The sequence below is a fragment of the Squalius cephalus genome, assembly GCF_949319135.1.
Source record: "Squalius cephalus genome assembly, chromosome: 8".
In the NCBI taxonomy this organism is placed as follows: Eukaryota; Metazoa; Chordata; class Actinopteri; order Cypriniformes; family Leuciscidae; genus Squalius; species Squalius cephalus.
The window spans coordinates 12,965,610-12,986,431 of NC_137129.1; the positions used below are offsets into that span (position 1 = coordinate 12,965,610).

At 38.4% G+C, this 20,822-nt stretch overlaps 1 protein-coding gene across 2 annotated transcripts in view; it reads left to right on the forward strand.

The window, feature by feature from the left end:
- The window catches only part of adcy2b (adenylate cyclase 2b (brain)), a 73,929-nt gene that overhangs the window by 10,721 nt on the left and 42,386 nt on the right, over positions 1 to 20,822 (forward strand). For both annotated transcript variants that reach the window (XM_079879001.1, XM_079879002.1), the window contains exon 2: positions 10,947 to 11,144. In XM_079879001.1, the coding sequence (XP_079735127.1) occupies positions 10,947 to 11,144 (198 nt within the window). The remainder of the gene's footprint in view (positions 1 to 10,946; positions 11,145 to 20,822) is intronic.

Consider the following 20,822-nt stretch of genomic DNA (forward strand, 5'->3'; position numbering starts at 1 on the left):
TTACAGAATCTCCCATTCAAAAACCAGAAACAAGCGATAAAAGCATTGCTTATGCCCACATGTAATATAACGCAATCAAAAATTACACAGCATATAAATAAAAAACATTACCAAATAAAGACTGTGCAAGCTTTAGGGGTGTTGATGGACTCGATCTACTCTTTAAACAAAAACAATTTTCTCGGCTTTTTGTTCAAACTTTTTTTTTATGAAACGTTACCACATTTATTTTAAACCATAGGCTCTGTTCTTTGTTTTGATATATTTCATGTTCAGATATTCATATAACAAATATTCTGAGGACCATGAAAATTTTGTGAAAATGATCTGAAATGCTGGTTCTAAAGTCAGATATGAATTGCATTTTTGTAAGTATTTTTGAAAGAAAAAAAAGTTTCATGTGATTCGTTTCTTTACAAGAAAATAACCTTTATCAAAATGTATTTTATACTAAGTATACTACAAATCTACTTTAGCACAATCAAATATACTTCAGTATATTTTTGAACTTCAGCACTATTTCTGGATAACTAAAGTACATTAAGTACAAAATTTGTTGTTCCAATTTAGTAGACTTTGTCACGGAATGGTGAAATATTGAAGCGAGGATTCAAGTGCAGGAATAAGGATATTTATTATGTTTTTATTTATTATGCAGGAATAAGGATATTTAAGTAATAAAAAACAAAACTACAAACAAAAACTCCCCCTGGGGGAAAACGGGACAGGCATCTGGCAAGAAACACGAGGGAACAGACAACGAACCAGCACATGACTGCAAACACAGGGAGACTAAATAGGGAAGCAAACAAAAGAGGGTAACGAGGAAAGCTGGTGGGGCAAATGAATCAATCAGGTAACAAGATGGGAGGGGCTAGACAATTGACAGGAGAGCACATGGCACAAGGAAATACATGACAAGCCATGTGCTCACAACAAACCAGACTATACACAAACTGGGAGTGTCAGAGCTCTGTCACCAAACCAAGATATAAACCAGACAGAAGTGACAGAACCCTGACACTACCCCCCTTCAAAAGGGACGCCACCTGGCGTGCCACCTGCAGGCCAGGGCGGTGTAGGCTGAGCAGGCGTCCAGGGCGGAGCAGGCAGGGCAGGCGTCCAGGGTGGAGCAGGCCAGGCAGGCGTCCTGGGGGGCGGAGCATGAGTCCAGGGTGGAGCAGGCTGAGCAGGCGGCCAGGGCGGATCCGACACCTGAGGCAGAGGCGTTCATCTTGTCCGAAGGCACTGGCGTGGGGATGGCCATCTTGTCCAAAGACACTGGCGTGGCTGACATGAACAAGCTCAGACTCAGCAGGCCTGACCTGAAGAGATTCAGGCTTGACAGGTAACATGGGCGGGGCCGGCAGGGCCATGAGCTTGGGCGGCGCCGGCAGGGAAAGGAGCTCGGGCGGCGCTGCTAGGGCTAGGAGCTTGGGCGGTGCCGCCAGGGCAAGGAGCTATTGGGGGCTAAAAACACCATAGAGCACGGAGGACTCAGACGACTCCGACTCCTACTACTACTCCTCCGTTTACGAGAGCATGGCGATACTGCAGCCTCTTCGGCCACCACTGGGGCCGCGACAGGGAGAGTGGACAGCTCTGGGACAACCGGGCCTGGGATCGCCAAAGTCGAGTCCTCCTGGACCACCAGACTTGAGACCCCCAAAGTCGGGTCCTCCCGGACCACCAGACTTGAGACCCCCAAAGTCGGGTCCTCCCGGACCACCAGACCTGAGACCTCCGAAGTCGGGTCCTTCTGGACCACCAGACTGGAAACCCCCAAAGTCGGGTCCTCCTGGAACCCCGGGCTCGAAACACCTGAAGTCGGATCCTTCTGGACCACCTGACTTGAAGTCCTCCTCCTGCGCTTGCAAGGCGGTGTGGGAGTAACAGTCTCTGGGAAAACTGCAGCCATCCCCGCCACCTTCGGGGAAACTACAGCTTCCACGGCCAACTCTGGGGAGTTGAAACCTCTCTGGCTGGAGGATTCCCTTGACACTCCAGGGAATTTAAGAATTCCCCAAACGTCAGATGTTCCAGCCCCCTCATTCTCCAAAAATTGATGGGTTCGTCAAGGGCATAGTTAAATAAGTCCTCTAGAGCCGCATCATTCATCCCTAATCCCTCTGCAACCATGTTGAACCTCAGGGCAAACTCCCTCACGTCGGTCCCCTGTTGACAGAGGGAGGTCAAGTCTCTGAACTTCAGTATGCGTTCATAGTGAGGGCAGGAAACAGGGGAGGCCGGTGGCTGGCGTGAATACTTATTCTGGTGAATCCTCATTGTGGCTGGTTCGTTATGTCACAGAATGGTGAAATAGTGAAGCGAGGATTCAAGTGCAGGAATAAGGATATTTATTAAGTAATAAAAACAAAACAAAAACTCCCGCTGGGGGAAAATAGGACAGGCATCTGGCGGGAACAGGGAACATAGACAACAAACCAGCACAGGACTGCAAACACAGGGAGACTAAATAGGGAAGCAAACAAAAGAGGGTAACGAGAAAAGCAGGTGGGGCAAATTAATCAATTCTCAAGTAACAAGATGGGAGGGGCTAGACAATTGACAGGAGAGCACATGGCACAAGCAAATACATGACAAGCCATGTGCTCACAACAAACCAGACTATACACAAACTCATGACAAACCGGGAGTGTCAGAGCTCTGTCACCAAACCAAGATATAAAACAGAAGTGACAGAACCCTGACACTTTAAGGATACCAATTTAGTATACCAAAGGTACAATTGCAGGGTTTTTATATTAAGTACATAAGTTTGTAGTATATTTAGCATAAAATAAATGTATTTCAAAAACATTTAATATATTTATTTTTCACAAGGGAATATAGTAGCTTTCATACATTAAGTGTGGCAGAGTATTCAAATATTTTTCAAATATACTTTATTTTTATTTTATTTTATTTTAAAGCTGAGCATAAATATGGGAACAGAACTGATGAGCAAGCTGTAATAGATGCTTGTGTGTCAATGCTTTGGAAGAATAATAAGAGTATGAAAAATGCATGACTTCATACTTTTCCAAAAAATACAGGTGCACAGCGGTGGAATTATGCACATTGTAAAATGTATTTCAATAATCGATTATTTTTTTCTTCTGCATTTATTTATTTTATCTTTTCTCTGCAATCGTGAGATAATGAAAGTATAGCTCATGTACTGTATTGGGAGTTAAAAGACATGAGTATGTGGGTACGATGTAAGTTTGCATTCTGCTGACGGTCAGTGGCATGTTTCGCATTTTTGTACCATCAGCAAGTCTGCAGGGCTGCGGCGGAACCACAGAAAACACACACAAACATCCCTAACTCACATTAAACTGAGACACTCAGACAAATGGACAGGAAGTGGCTGTGGAAGGGATAGTGCTGTAACAAAGAACGCCCATGTGTGTGTCTCTTTGCTTTTGTGGACCCTGCAAAATGGAGTTGGTCTTAAATGGACTTAAATGGGCTCAAATGCACAATCAGCTGGCTACATGAGCTCTGGCCCTTGATAACGTGAATAAAAGACTGATAGGAGCCAAGTCTGATTCATGCTGTGAGGGATGAAAGAGTGATGAGAGTAGAGGGGCTTGTGAGAATGGGCCTAAAATAAGGATTTTAAGACTAATTATGTTTGCAGTGAATCATTACCTTGATGTAGACGTTTAATTATAATTGTTCTGGAAAGAGGAAGGGGAATGTCAGATGGGTGCACATTGTTGGTGGTGTTTGATAAGGCAAGCAATTTTATTGCATATTGGAGGGTTAGGGATTTAAACAAAACCTAAATATTAACCCTTGGAGTGTAACTTGCATTACTTATGCTATAGAGATCGTATTATTTATTAAGAAGAGGTGTGATATTACTTTTATAAGAAATCAGGCTCAAGACCAAATGAATAAAGATTCTGGACAACAAAAATGAACATAGATTATGAGTTGTTGTTTTTTTATACAGTGCTATGCATAAGTTTAGACACCCATGCTAAAGTTGACTAAAAAGAGGAATAAAAAATCATCTTTTGGAAATTGAACTTAATGCCTTAATTAAAAAAATTAGGAAAAATCCAACCTTTAAGGACACCAATTTTCTTTGTGAATGAATAATGTATCGTAAATAAATAAATGTTCTTCCTTAAAATACAGGGTGCATAAGTCTGGGCACCCCTATGTTAAATTCCCATAGAGGCAGGCAGATTTTTATTTTTAAAGGCCAGTTACTTCATGGATTCAGGATACTATGCATCCTGATAAAGTTCCCTTGGCCTTTGGAATTAAAATAGCCCCACATCATCACATAGCCTTCACCATACCTAGAGATTGGCATGGAGTGCTTTCCATAAGATCATCTCTTAATGCAAATCAAACCAGCTATTAGGCTAACTGAAATAAAACCATGCCAATCTCTAGGTATGGTGAAGGCTATGTGATGATGTGGGGCTATTTTAATTCCAAAGGCCAAGGGAACTTTATCAGGATGCATAGTATCCTGGATCCATGAAGTAACTGGCCTTTAAAAATAAAAATCTGCCTGCCTCTATGGGAATTTAACATAGGGGTGTCCAAACTTATGCACCCTGTATTTTAAGGAAGAACATTTATTTATTTACGATACATTATTCATTCACAAAGAAAATTGGTGTCCTTAAAGGTTGGATTTTTCCAAAATTTTTAAAATAAGGCATTAAGTTCAATTTCCAAAAGATGATTTTTTATTCCTATTTTTAGTCAACTATAGCATGGGTGTCTAAACTTATGCATAGCACTGTATATACCATGGGCACTTTTGGCCCTGGGGTCTTAACCTCTCTTAAAATACAATTAATTACATAGACTAAAATTGTCCTCTCTGTAATTGTCATTTTGTTTGTCTTTGCTTTGCTTTGTTTTTAAAAATCTTGAACATTTCCACCACATCTCAAATTTTATTCTGTGATGTAAAGATGATTGTGGACATGATATTTTGATTAATAAATACTACAAATAATTTGTTTATAATAGTTTAACTTAATAAAAATCAAGTTTTAAGAGTTTAGAGTTTAAGTCGAAGAAACATGCTGCAGTTATGATGTATTTTTAGGTTAGGTCAACTTTATTATCCCCAAGGGGCAATGTGTTTCACAGCTAGTCATTCAATCAGCAAGAACAAACACATAACACCACAACACACAAAAAGACAATTGAACACAACTTAAATGAATTTAGAAGCCTAAACACAATCGCCAGAAGTAGGCCTAAAAAGCTGAACATGAACAATCCTATAAACAAACAATGCCACGGTCACATGACTATAGCTCTTTCAGTCTTTATTTTAAAACATTTTCCCTGAAATTTTGAGTTATAGTTTGCAAGAGCATGGTGATATTGTAGAAGTGGACTAGTGAGTGGATGAGTTTACCCAGTGATGGTGTTTAATGTCCCCGTCAACCTCTATAGTCCCATTTAACCACTTGTTAGCAACCGCCTTTTTCGAGACAAGTAAAAGCTTTAAAAGAAAATCACAAGGGGGTATAACTGATGTATTTTCTGTCATATACTGTAATAAAATGTGAAATATCTTGAGCTTGTGTTCACAACAGACCTTATTTTTGGCATTTAAAGGAACCGTATGTAGGATTGTGGCCAAAACTGGTACTGCAATCACTTTAAAAATACTGTGGAGCGGTGTATCCCCTCCCCCCTACCCCCTGACTCGAGGTTGCCAGATAAGCTGCAGGATTCAGCAGAAACGTAGGCTGCTTCAATGGTCATACAGGTCAACTTGCAGCATGTGTAACTAGTCCACGATATACTGTACGTGAAGAACGAATGACGAATCATTTTTTCTGAGGTAAAGTTAGGCTTCTGTCTCAATTACGTTTCAAATTGCCATAATGGGCGTGCTAATGTTGTTTTCCTCAGCGTCTCAGCATAATGACAGAGAAACGGGCTCCTATAATGCATTGCTAATGTCAGCATACGTCCATGTGAGCTAATGTTACGTTACTTTGCACGAACATGCATAACTTTGTTCGACTGTCATGAATATATGAAATGTCCATTTACAACAAGTCCAAGTTAGCCAAGCATAGATGAATCTTACCTGTCCAGGAGAAAATTAGCAACGTTGGTGTCTGTGTTCAAATTCTTCTCCGTTTTCAGCCGTCTCCATCTTTCAAAAGCATCTCCAATACAAATTCTGGTTTTATTTCGGACTTTGTCACGGCGAATTTCTGAATTATAACGAGGTCTTTTTGATTTAGTAACGTTAGACATTTTTATCCGACTAGAGTTAGGGTAGGTTAGAGCAAAGCTGGCAACCCGGATCCCGAAACACTACTGACTTCGTGATTGGTAGATAGGTGGAGGGAGGCGCGTCAGGCCAAAACACAAAATGACAACATCAACATCAGTTGAGGGCTGCAAGTCCACTTTTTAAATGACAATATCCTAGCCATACTACTGTTGTCAGTGATATAAGTATTTGAAATGAACATGATTTCTTAATGTCTAGTGACACATCAGGGCCATTTTATGATTAATTGAAATAGATTTCTTACATACAGCTCCTTTAAACAAAAACCCATTCAAAACTCCATTTAATTCAGAATGCTAAAAACTCGTTTCCAGGTTTTGGCCTACAAAAATATGTCATCCCTGCAGCACTCTATTGTCCTAGGCTAGTAACAACCACCCAGAACACCCTAGCTTTGTGATGGCAATTTTTTCACATTTAAGCATCAATTATTTTTAATTTTTTCAGTTTCAAAATCAAGTTATAAGTAATGTTATGTTATTTCAGTGCATGAAAAATTAAAGCAGGTTTTGGGCTCTTCTCTGTCTGTCTGTCTGGTTAATGGAAACAGAAAGGGTGTGTTCCCCGAGAGTTCATTGAGATTCGATCCGCGTGCCAGAGTTCCCTTGAATTTGTAGTACTCCCTGGGGTGTCTCCTCTAATGGCTGGTGAGTCATACTGTGGTACAGGCATTATATTACAGTGAGTTTGCCAGCTCAATGCTCTCTCATCATTCACAAAACACACACACAGTCATCCGAACCGATGGTGCAACACCATATTACCGACATCTACAGTACCAGTATGAGCCACACACACACACACCTCAAATAAATAATTACTAACTGAATTGTTTTAATGATGGCCAGAGGACGAAGTCAATTCTAACCGAAATAAAACCTCAATGGCATATGTCATTAGACATCTCCAATAAATCTGCATAGATAATGTAGCTATAATGTAGTTATTAAAATTCTCCCCTTTGACTGTATCCTCCTGTCGCAGCTCGGTCTATTTCTGTCTCTGTCTGCAGTTGATGAACAGTCTGTAAGTGTGTTACTTTGAGCTGCACAGAAAACTAAAAGACTTAATGAAAGGTCGTGGTGACATGCAAATATTTCATACAGTTTTGTTTGTCTCTTTAAAGTCAGCATGATATTAAATTGACCATATATACTTTTATAAAAACGAACATTCTGTCATCATTTATTCACCCTAATGCCAAGTTGTTATTGTTAACTAAAACTAAAGCTATTAAAAATCTTTTCAGGTACTTGAAATAAGGCTGAAATAAAATATAAAAACTTAAATGAAAACGTAATCATTGGCAGACGACAGTCCATGGCATCACACTTAGAGCGCCTGTGAGTATAAAAGGGCACCTGAGTTACACGATAACAACTCCTTTGTCTGAAGAGGACGCACAGGCAAGCCTGATGTATGACAACGAGACGCAGTGACTTTTCGAAATGGAACTTTGATACTGCGTCTTGGTATTAACCAATACCCACTTCGCAATACTGATGGAATGCCAGCCTCTCTACTCACTAGACTCTGAATATGCACAACATAGTGGGCATAGCATAAATTAACTCTATGGATTACTCAACCGAGAAAAAACGTGTCAACCCCATGGGCGCATCCCATGTGCACTACTCCCTAAGCCAATGCTCCCTGATGCTAGGAAAGATCTACAAGCTTATACTGTATGCTCTACAGCAAGGGAATTCCCGGCTGTTACACTCCCTTGCAGACCTCAGCCCTATATGGCCCCAAGAGCAGAGCTCTAAAGGGAAAATAACCAACATAGCCTCAGCTACGCCAGGCACATCGTACCAGTATTTTGACAAGGCTCTTAGGGAGCAGCCTACCGTAAAGAGCATTTCCAATTACACCCTTCAGGCTTTTCCAACTACACCTACCACACCGCAGGGGTGCCTCTACTCCATTTTAATGTCCCTAAAGTAATTAGGTGAGAACAGCTCATATCCTGGCTTGAGTAAAGGCACTTCTCAAGGACTCACTATAGTTAATGGCTGACTATAGAATGCTAGAATAACAATGAGGGACAGCGTCGCTACTCATCAGTTGTAACACTGATCACCTGGAGAGACCTGTAGAAGCACCTCACCAAAGGGGAGAATGCATCCCTTTTTCAAGACCCAACAACAGTTGGAGGTAAACAAACCTGAGGGACTGATTTGCCCATCATAGTTATATTCACCCTGATCTACTCAAAGGTGTACTACCAAGGGGTTCTTGAACAGCCTACCAAAGGGAGCATGCAAGGTGCTAAAAACCTCTGTAATTAGCACCTCAGTATAGACTAAGAATGGGTAACCACTTATTGTCCTGCCTAGGCTACAACCTTTGGTATTGCCATTCCTCCAAGGTGGAGCATACAAACTTATCCTTACACAGGAAAGGGAGGCAAACGAGAGCAGCACACAATGCTGTTTGCCTAATAGCTCTCATCACCCAGACTCTAAACCCCAAGGAAGCCACAGTGGAGCTTAGACCCTACTTAAAGGGGCCATGAATTGAGAAATCAAATTTTCATTGATCTTCTGACATGTAAGAGGTCATTGTACTATTAAAACATCCTGTAAGTTTCAGAACTCAAAACTTCCTTGTTAGTCCAAAAAACGTTTTTATTGAAACCAAGCTCCGAAAATTAATCTTTTAGAATTTGGTTACATTATGACAATAGTGCGACGAAAGACTGCCTCTGTAGAATCAGATCAATGCCTACCTCTACATACGTCCCACTCACTGGCGCATTAGTGAGATGAGGACAGAAGAGAGATACAGGATTACTGGACTACTAATAACATTACTTTCCAAAGGGTCATAATGCTAGTAAAGTGTTTTTTTTTGTTTTTTTTCAACTATGCAAATGTTTTAGTAGAGCATTATTTGTTTGTTCGGTATGTTTCACTGTGGATTTTTTGGTAAATCAGTCGCTATTTCGGCATAGGCTTTGTAAACAGACTTTTGCTGCAAGAAATGGACTCGACAGTAATGCCACAACATTAGTAAATTCTAATGCCTAATCTGTTATCAGTGATTTCTGATATGTAATGATTCATGTAACCTTCTTTATCTCAAAATCGTTTATAATCACTGACGCTGTCAATCACAAGTGCGAGTTTAACAGTGACTGAGTTCTGCACTCTCATCAAAACTCGCGTTATAATTAATGACGCTGTCTACACTGCACAATGAATCTCTTTATTTACATCATGTTTGTACTGTTAGTTATGATAAAAAGCATTCACGAGTTTGCAGAAATCGAATTGCAGTGACGAGATCACTGCATTCATGTCTGTAATTGGCTACAATGCGCAAATAGTTTGACTACATAGAGGAGACGATACAGGCCAAATACAAATTCCTCCATCTTGACACCTGAATGTGGAAATATAGAAGGAATAAAAGACTCTCAAACTTATACGGGACAGTGGAGGAGAAAATCAAGCAACTTTCTTGATGCAAATGCAACATAATGATCTCATCCAGCTCCCTCGGGAGTCGAACGTGCTCCAACGGACTCTTACCTTATTGGCACATACAAAAAAAGCGGCTCCTGAAGACAGAAAAGGCTCAGGTCTGCCAGTGATTATTGCTGTTTGTCTACACGTGCCTCAGACTTGCTTATGCCTCATAGTTCCCTACGGAACATAAGACCGTACATGCCTCAGACACCCTATAGCATCAATACCAAGACGCAGCGTTTAGGTTCCACTTTGAAAGGGAACTAGAAATGTAGCCTTGCCAACTAACTGAAATAAATACATTTAAGTTTAAATACTACAACTGAAATAAAAATTAAAGCTATATAGAATTTTTTTTATTTAAAAAAGACCATAAAAGTGGTACATACTGTATGAGTTTAAATGAATCAGTCTATCTGGTTCACAAAATCAGTCTGAATGATTCATTCAAGTTAGACTGATCTGATTCTCAAGTTAAACTCACTGGAGGGAGCTTGACTATCAGTGCATAATGATGTAAATGTCACTTTTCCTCACGTATGAATTCAGAAGACTTTGAATATAGAGTACAAGTCGCATGGATACTTTTATTAAATGCCCACTTTATATAAACCAACTCTGAGTTGATAAAATCATGTCCTGCCAAAAATATTTAATTGCATATCCCGTTTTACTCAAAAATATGGCACATGGCACATGATTATGGGTTGCAAATGTTGTTTCATGTTGTATTTAATGTGCATTAATTATTTGATTACATTTTATGAGCACAAACCTATTTTCAAATAACCATATTCCGATAGCAGTTTGAGTGCAAACATTCTTTCAAACGTTAATTGTCCATATTAATTAATAATTCAACAGTAAAACACTACTATCACACTCTGACAGAACCATTAGGTTAATGGAAAAGTTTGAGCAAACATAATAGACTGAATTCTGGTCAAGAGCCTACGGTTAGGGTCACAGTTTGTCTGTTTCACTATTTTGGCATTGAATCATAGAAAAATCTTTCAGTTCTTTGAATTTAATCCTGCTGTAAATGTGCGAGTGGACTATGCCTTGTCTTTTTTTAAGCTGTTCTTTTCAGCATATCTCAATAAAATGTTCTCTTCTTTATCAGCTAGTGAATGCTTGAGTGAATTAGTCATTATGTCATTATGTTTCCACAGAAAATGGAGGACCACATGGCCTTCATCATGACTGTGCCCACAACTCTGGCCATTTTTCTCACCATCTTCATCCTCGTCTGCATCGAGTCAGTCTTCAAAAAGCTTCTCCGCCTTTTTTCCCTGCTCGTCTGGGGCTGTCTGGTTGCCATGGGTTACCTCTTTATGTTCTATGGTGGGATCATCTGTCCATGGGACCAGGTGAGACTTGAGTGACAACACTTTCATTGCTCTCCATTTCAGTCTTCAGTCATTTTAGTCATTGTTCTTCAGTGTCTGCCTTTGACCTCTACGGCTATCACTCCTAATTTACATTTTATCATACTGAAGTGCCCAGAATTCAGTATTCGCTATGCATAAAACACAACTTGCGTCAGTACGATATATATGTAGATGTGCAAGTAAATTGCTTGGATGGAAAGCGCTCTACAATCATGCAGATATTCACTAACATGGTGTCATTTTCTTTCAGTCATTTGCACAGTAATTCATGAATTTCAGTGTGTGAGCTGTTCTGCGCACTGAATCATTCATTGGTTCATTGAACTCCGCTTAACACATGAGTCTGGCTAATGACCATGACACAATCTTAACATAAATGCATGTCTTAGAGTAATTATGACAATCGGCACTATTTTTGTCTGCCTCTGCATCCATAAAATGAATTGGGTATTCAATATTGCTTGCCTTGTTCGAACACTTCGCTTTTTTTTTTTCCTTTCTTTTTTTCTCGCTCTGCTCTGTTAGTGAGAAAGAGGTGCAATCAGCTTAGCCACCACTCAACATCTACAACTTGGTTGTCTTTTATAAACAGCTCTTGAGTTATGGTGTTACTGTGGCTGTAAGAGGAGAGATTGGCTGTTCGGTGCAGGAGTAAATGTACCTCGCCATGAGTCACCCGGGCTGTTTGCTTGACAGGACTTAATAACTTGGATAGGCTCAGTGATCTGGAAATTATGAGATATGCATGTACCACACAAACTGGCTCTGGATCAAAGGATGGCAACATTTCACCATGAGCTACTACAGTAAGAGCTGGGTGGCACCTACATGACATCCATTTTAAGCTGTCGGCCATAAATTATGCCCTCTACCCTGGAGAGATGTCATCAGAAGTGAGGTTATGGATTCCAAGAGTATGTTAATGAGTGACCCAAAGCTGTAGTTGTGTTATCTGATTGTGCTCTCTTAATAGCTGTTTTGTTTTGTTTTGTTTTGTTTTGTTTTGTTTTGTTTTGTTTTGTTTTGTTTTGTTTTGTTTTGTTTTGTTTTGCTTTGCTTGGCTTTGTTTTGCGCTTGCTTTTTGTTTTGCGCTTGCTTTTTGCTTTACTTTTTCTTTTTTTTTCTTTTTTTTTTTTTGCTTTGCTTTTGTGTTTTTTGTTTTGTTTTGACCCTATTAGTTCCCTCGAGTCGTAATTGCCATGTGACCAGAAACATTGCTAGACATGTACTGAAGATCTGGACTACAAATCTTTTTCTAGATAGCCCTTAATGGTTTACAGCAGGGCTATTCAATTAGTTTCATTCGAGGGCCGCATTATCAAATCGAAAAGTTGAGGTGGGCCGGTGGGTTGGTTTGGGGGTTTATCTTATTTATTGAAACATAACAGTTTCAATAAATAAGTTAAAGTAACCCTAAAAAAGTGTGGTATTTACTTGGAAATGTGGTACCCAACAGTATGCAAATATATAAAACCATAATAAATAAATAACTTGATAATTTACAACTGTGTACAACTATTTTCCTTGGAAAAAATAAATTATTTATACAAACTTATAGCTGTTGGTGAGAAATAATAATTATTTTATTTATAATTGTTATGCTTAAATTAAAATATTCTGACAGTGAGACTTGTTAACCACAGGCTCCCACTGTATAAAAAATGCCTAAACACAAGTTAAAAACTATACACACCTTTACAAAGAAACTGACATAATTTCATAACAAGCATTAATTATATATTCCTCTACCCACCTAATAAAACTAATGCAATATAAATCACTATATTTGCTATTATACTATATAATATTATAGTATATATTTACTATATTTATTTATTACTACATAGTATTCAATATAAATATTGCACATTTCTGCCCAACCATGGTAAATTACTACAGTACATTCATGGTAAATGTTTGTGAAGGGTGATTAGGGGATTTAAAGTCTTCTAATTTCGTTCATGCCACAATGTTTCTCCTGCTTTCCTCATCAGTCTTGTTGGGAATGTTGAGGCTGTTTCATCCGATTTAATACTAATTAAATCATCGAGTGATTTGTGGTTTGTAACAGAGAGGTTTTCTGTCTAACTGAAACGCTTCCCACTGGTTGTCGCAATGCTGTTTAATATAGTGTCTGGGACCGGGAGTAAACGCAACCCCGCGCTGGGCCGTGTTGAAACAACTAGTGAAACAACTGAAAACATCGGTATTTGTTGTTATACTGTACTGAACGAGAAACCGCTTCAGATGATTCAGTGACGGAGCGGTCCGAATGAATCCGAATAGTTTTAGACCGTTATGCAAACGGGTTTAGAAAGAATCGAATAAAAAAAATGATTAATTCACAAATGATTGGTAGCCTATCGCTGGTTCAGTCGACATAAATTCGGGACACATATAATAACTGCTGAAATATTCGCACGTAAAACGTTTCTCAGGTCAATCGAAGAGAGTATCAAACTGAATTAGCCGCTCCGCCAGGAAAAGAGGAGGAGGGAGGTTGGTGCCGTCGGGCCGCATGGAGATGATAGGCGGGCCGCCAATTGAATAGCCCTGGTTTACAGTCACAAGGGTAAAGGTAAATTGCCTTTGAATCTGTTGTTCATGGGTCATTTAAAGACAAGCCACAATTCTGGTAAAGCAACCACCATCAGCACCTGAGCGAGTAGATCCTGTGACTCCGCCTCCAGCCTCTGATCACCTCGCTCTGTCTCGGCCCGTCGACTTGTCGGCTTCGTCTTATCTCCTCCCTCCTTTGGCTCCACCTGACACCCTCGGCCTTACAGCTCGACCGGGTTCCCTCATCCCACCAGCTCCCCCTTGGTCAGTCGTCACACCACCTCCACCATGGACTTGCGGATTTTCCGTTTCCTCCACCCATACGGCTGCAGCGCCCTCCTCCTTCCCTTCGGGTATGCCTCGGCACTCCATCACACCGGCATCGCCTCAGTCCTTGGGCACTCTGGCTCCGCCACAGACACTCGTAATTTTTTATGGCCATCAGTGGAGAAAGATGCTTTTTACAGATTCAGATTCAGATTCAATACAGCCAGATGGTGTAGTTACAACATCTACCACCAGGGGCTAACTGGGCCATGCTAACCAGCTTAACCTTGTTACTTTATTGGTTCAAGGCTGGTTTGTGTTGTTGGTACTGGTGTAGAGTATGGATCATTGTAGCCATGCCAAGCAGTGCCAACTGCTGAAACTGTTGACCTCAACCTCAACATATGTGACCCAGACCTGGATCACAAAACCAGTCACAAGTAGCACGGGCATATTTGTAGCAATAGCCAACAATACATTTTATGGCCGTGTGTCCACCAAAGCGTTTTTTCACGCAGCTGGCGTGTTTTTTCAATTGTTTTCAATGGGAGCGCCACGTTTTTAAAACGTCATGAGCGCAACGAGGCACTGAGCGTTTTTTTCACGCTGAAGCGCTGAGCGCTCGGCGTGTTTTACAGGTCGCAGAGAGTTGAAGAATGTTCAACTTTGGGTAAAACGCAGCGCTCGTCACTGTCATTTTTACACAGCCGTCCAATCACAGTGGAGGAGGGGCAGGAGAAATACCACACCGACCAACTGTCACAACATTCTTTCTGTACAACGACATCAACCAGCAGAGCTAACCGAACAAAATGGATGAAAAATATATTTTTAGTATGAAACAAATTATCTGCGTACAAGTACACTGTGCTGCGGATATTCTGTATCATAGCAATGAAGCGTCTCAACTGAAAAAAAAAAAAACGCTCTCAAGCGCCCACAGCTAGGCGTTTTCAGCAGAGCGTCTAGCGTTTTCAGCTGGCTAAAAACGCTTTGGTGGACACACGGCCTATGGGTCAATATGATAAAATTTTCTTTTATGCCAAAAATCAGTAGGATATTAAGTAAAGATCATGTTCCATGAAGATATTTTGTAAATTTCCTACCGTAAATATATACAACATTTATTTTTGTGAGTGAATGCAGCACAATCACAAACATAAATGGACAACTTTAAAGGTGATTTTTCTCATTTTTTTCTCAATGATTTTCATATACAGCGGGGGAAATAAGTATTGAAAACGTCACCATTTTTTTCAGTAAATATATTTCCAAAGGTGTTATTGACATGAAATTTTCACCAGATGTTGATAACAACCCAATGAATCAGTACATACAAAGAAACCAAAACAAATAAGCTCAGAAATTAAGTTATGTGTAATAATGTGAAATGACACAGGGAAAAAGTATTGAACACATGAAGAAAGGGAGGTGCAAAAAGGCATGGAAAGCCAAGACAACAGCTTAAAACTATTAGTAATTAAAAAGCAATCCAGCCCCCTGTCCGTGCAAATTAATAACAGCTGGTTCAGTCCCAACGGATGGCCTACAAAAAGGTCTCATTGCCAAGAGCTGTCTCAAGACCTTCGCAACCTAATTGTTCCAACAAATAATGATGGCATTGGTTATAGGCACCATTCTAAGCTTCTGAATGTTCCAGTGAGCACTGTTGGGACCATAATACGGAAGTGGAAAGACAATCATTTCACCATAAATTTGCCTCGACCAGGTGCTCCTGGCAAGATTTCTGACAGAGGAGTGAAAAGAATAATCAGAAGAGTAGCTGTAGTTGTATCTCGACCAAATGTTGTCCTAACAAACCATACATCAATGGAACGCTTATTTATTCAGCTTTCAGATGATATATACATCTGAATTTCAAAAAATGTATCCATGTGACTGGTTTTGTGGTCCAGGGTCACATATTGCGATGAGCAGATACCCAGGTCTTTTTATCAGGGCACTGCCATATAAATTACCCCCTAAGGTTGGTGCAGTCTGAGCCAACATTGTGTGACTGAAGGTTTACCTCTAAAGGGCACCAGACCTCTAATGGAGGAAACTCCATTAGATGTTTAGATGCAGAGATGCTCTTCTGCATACCTTGTTTACATTCTGGGTAACATTTTTGTTGCGGGTCCAAATGACCCTAATTGGATTCAGTACAATTCATGAAAAATCACACTATTAAAAACAAAAACATCAGGTAAAAACAGTAAACCTTTAATATTAATACTTCTCACAAATTAAAAATAAATTTGAACAAATTGACCCGCAAACATCAAAATCCAGTATTTCCAACAACTTTTGTATTGGTCGAATTGACCCACAACATTATACACAGGATAGCTATCTGGCTTTAAATAGCAAATATATATATATTTTTTTTACTGTTAATATTCTTGTACATTGTGTTAAGAACAGTATTTTAAGTGATCACTGTGATTTTTTTTTCGCTCATAACAGAACGAAACTATTGAGATTAACAAGGTAAAGATAAGTCGAAACATGACATACAGATAAAGACTGTGAGAGAACATATACCTCTTTGAACTATGTAATGGCAAAAAAATATTATGATTATTATGAGGAAACTCAAAAAAAACCTACTAATAAGACTTCACATACGTGACGGGAAGAACTAGTCGGGTTCAGGCGAACTGAATAAGCTACCACCTAATTAGGACTCAAAGTACTCCAGCAAAGTACTAATTAGCAAAGAGTCTAAGTCTAAATGAATGGCACAGTAGCTACGTCTACAGTAGTTGAAGACTTAAAGAGCTCTATTAGGCTATATCCTATTTAATTTCCTGTTTTTGACTGTAGCCTTATAAGCTACACACTATTCCGCTCTCTGGTTATGCTGAAACACCACTATAGTCACACAGCCACATTGCTTGAGTGCTAATAAGCTATATACTTTCAGTTGTTTTGCAACACTTGTTAGGAAAGACTATGGCGTCCCGGACATTGTCACCAGCATGGGTCGAGGTAATATTGCAGATGAAAAGCCCTCACTGTTCCTCACAGAGGTCTGTAATGCAGGCATCATTAACCCACAGCAGCAGTTCTCCATTAGAGCCGCCAATGAAAAGCCAACAGCCTTTTTATGTTGTACAGAAGAGAGAACATAATTGAGGTCAGAGCCAGCAGAGAAACAAAAGGCACCCATACTCACTTTATACCAACCTTGCGCAAACTCTGAGAAAAGACCACTGAAAACACGAACAGCCCCGCGGACCCCCATTTCCCACAGTTTGGTGTTGACAGAAGTGCCGATTAAAAGCATTATATGAAGGATGTAAAGGAATGATGGGGAACTAATGAAGTGATGAGAGAGAAGGAGGCAGACTTTGAGTCACTTTTTTAATACTTTTTAAGGAGAAGGGCAAAAGGAAAATGCCTCCTTTAGATAAGCTGGCAGAGTAAAATCTGTAAATCAGTGGCAATTGCTCTAGGATGGTGCAGGAAGCATGTTGTGAGACATGGGAAGCAGCTTTTAGCAGCATTGCAGACTGTCACTATGATACAAAATATATGTGAATACACAATCTTTGCTATTGACAGGTGTGCATCATTACATTTGAAAAGCACCAGCTGCCACTGCTGTCTGTCAAGAATGGATGTGGTAAAGTTACTGCATTGAGTATTGTGTTGAATTCTGGCAGTACATTTTTTGTTGTAGTGCTCTAAATTAGACAAATAAATTACTCATTATAATTGAATATATATATATATATATATATATATATATATATATATATATATATATATATATATTGGTTCAACATGTTTTTCGTTCAGAGATGCTCTTCATACCTTGGTTAGATTCTGGCAGTACATTTTTTGTTGTAGTGCTCTAAATTAGACAAATAAATTACTCATTATAATTGAATATATATATATATATATATATATATATATATATATATATATATATATATATATTGGTTCAACGTGTTTTTCGTTCAGAGATGCTCTTCATACCTTGGTTAGATTCTGGGTACAATTTTTGTGATTCTGGGTACAATTTTTGTTGCGGGTCCAAATGACCCTAATTGGATTCAGTACAATTCATGAAAAATCACACTATGAAAAACAAAAACATCAGGTAAAAACAGTAAACATTTAATATTAATGCTTCTAAATTTTAAGTGATCACTGTGATTTTTTTCGCTCATAACTGAACAAAACTATTGAGATTAACAACGTAAAGATATGTCGAAACATCATGAAATACAGATAAAGACTGTGAGAGAAACATACCTCTTTGAACTATGTAATGGCAAAAAAATGATTATTTTTAATGAGAGGAAAATAGAATATTAATTATTAATATTAATAATAAAATTAAAATATTTTTAGTTAAGTAAAGCTTAAAAATTTTTTTTGCATTTCACATAAATCTGTGTTAAATCTATCAAATAATGTGAATATGTTCAGTTGTTAATAATATCAGTACAGTAGTAAGTCATGATACACACACAGCTTTCTTAGAATGACCTAGTTAGCACTGCCACTACTGTCACTGATATCTCAAATTTGCAGTTTTATACGGTTATATAAGTTTGCTGCATTGTCACACCAATTGTTTAATAATTTAAATGTTGGGTAACACTTTATTTTGATGGCCCCTTTTAGACATTCTGTTGACTATAAGTAGCAATGCACCTACATGTTAACTAACTCTCATTAGAGTATTAGTAGAGTTAGGATTAGGTGCAATGTTATTAGAGTCAACAGGTCAAGATGGTCTAATAGGGACCATCAAAATAAAGTTTAACCAAATGTTATGTGGTAATTAGCCCCATTTCACCCCCTTTATTTCAGTTCTTCCTAAGTCCTGGAAATATGTTTGGGTCTGTATTTGATGACAGCGCTACTTCTTATGTTATATGTTATATAATCATTCTTTTAATGGAAGGCTTTCAGATTATCAGATTATTTCCATTTGCTTTTCTAATACAAAAGCAGTGCAGACTGGTTAACCGGACATTAAGATCCCTGTAGACCACATAATCTTATTCACTATGAAAAAGCGAACCTTCTAAGTGTATTTTATGAATGTACTACCATCTGTTTCCTTAGCAACCCTTGAACAATATGCTTTGCATATGTTTTATTAAATTTGATGTGATGATCTTATAGCAATGACATACAAACACAATATACCAGATCAATGTAGCAATAACATCATGATATAACATAACTCTGATCTTTATATAAAGTCTATGCTAAAAAGACAATTTAAGGTAATGTGATATATATATATATATATATATATATGTGTGTGTGTGTGTGTGTGTGTGTGTGTTAGAGCTGCACTCCTTATGAAATTTGCTAGTATAGAATATATCTAAATATATATGCATATACATCTTATATTATCATTAATTTATGAGAAATATCCTATTGCCTTTTTTGACATATCCAGGATAGTGTTATTTTAGTATCATTGAGATTCTATTTAAATTTGTATTAAAGTTATGGTAGGCAATGTTTTTCACAAACACTTATTGTTATACTGGTTGAAGCTCTCTTCACATCCTGATAGCGATTAATAATAGAAGTTGTCTAAACATAAACATTTTTTATGTATATCTGCTGTGGAATTCGCAGGACCAAAAACTGTTCGTCCAATGATTGCATTCGGTCCGAATGTAATGATAGGATGTCCTACCTGCCTGTCAACCTATGTATTTGCATACCTCCGCGCACCCTGCTCATAGAGTCTATATAGACTTTATAAAGACAATAAACTCCTCGAAACTGCACACCCTACCTTTAATATTTTTAGTTAGCTTTTATTTGTATATTATCTGTTTTCATTTTAATTTTACTTAAAGTTTTAGTCATTTTGTTTGTATTTTTGTCATTTTTATTAGTTTTTTATATAGATCTTGATTTTTATTTCAGCTTCAGCGTTAGTTATTTTAGTACATCAAGTTAAACTAAATAAAAGGTTTTTTTTTATGTTTTATTTCAGTTAAAGTTCATTGTATTTCAAGTGACAATTTTTATGGTTTTAGTTTCAGTTTAATAACCCTGATCCAGGAATAGTTCTGCTGAAAATGTATTTAAAGAATCAGACACGCTGGATGATTAGAAAATATTTTATTAAGTCAAATAATCAGATTCTCTACAGGGACACATTAATAATGAGCTAAATTATAATTAGACTTGTTAATATTTTAAAATATCATCAGATTGGATTGATGATATTTGGATTCTTGGCTTTGAGTCGGGCAGATGAACATTTTTACCATCTAGTGCAAATGGGAAATCAGTGATGCACAGTCAAAACCTATGCAAATCGAATTGGCAGGTACTGCATGTTTGTGATAATTCATAACTCATTAATACGAGCAAACCACTCCAAATGAGATCTGAGAGTTTCACAGAGCTCAACCCAGCTGTGACTGTTTTGTTCTCAGCCAAACAAGTCATGATCACTAAGACTGGCTAGAAGAAAAATACCTTCGCCATTTGAAAAGATACAGTGGCATCCAAAAGTCTGAGTCCACAATGATAATATGGGATTCAGAATCTAATTTAAATTTGAAAATAGGTATAATGATTTTATCATTGATCTATCATTTTGATATTGTATAATGCTTGATTTCTGTCATCGAAGCACAGCTTTTTATTATGCTTGATGCCATGTTCCTGACTTTAGTTCCCAGACATGTGTTTGGACTAGGATTGAATATTTGGGATTCAGCTCTAAAACCTGGGCTGATGTAGTATAAAACAACTGAATTGAACTGCCAGTCTTAATCCTGTGAGCAGATAGACCATAACCCTAAGAAGGCATGGAACTGGCAAGCAAGC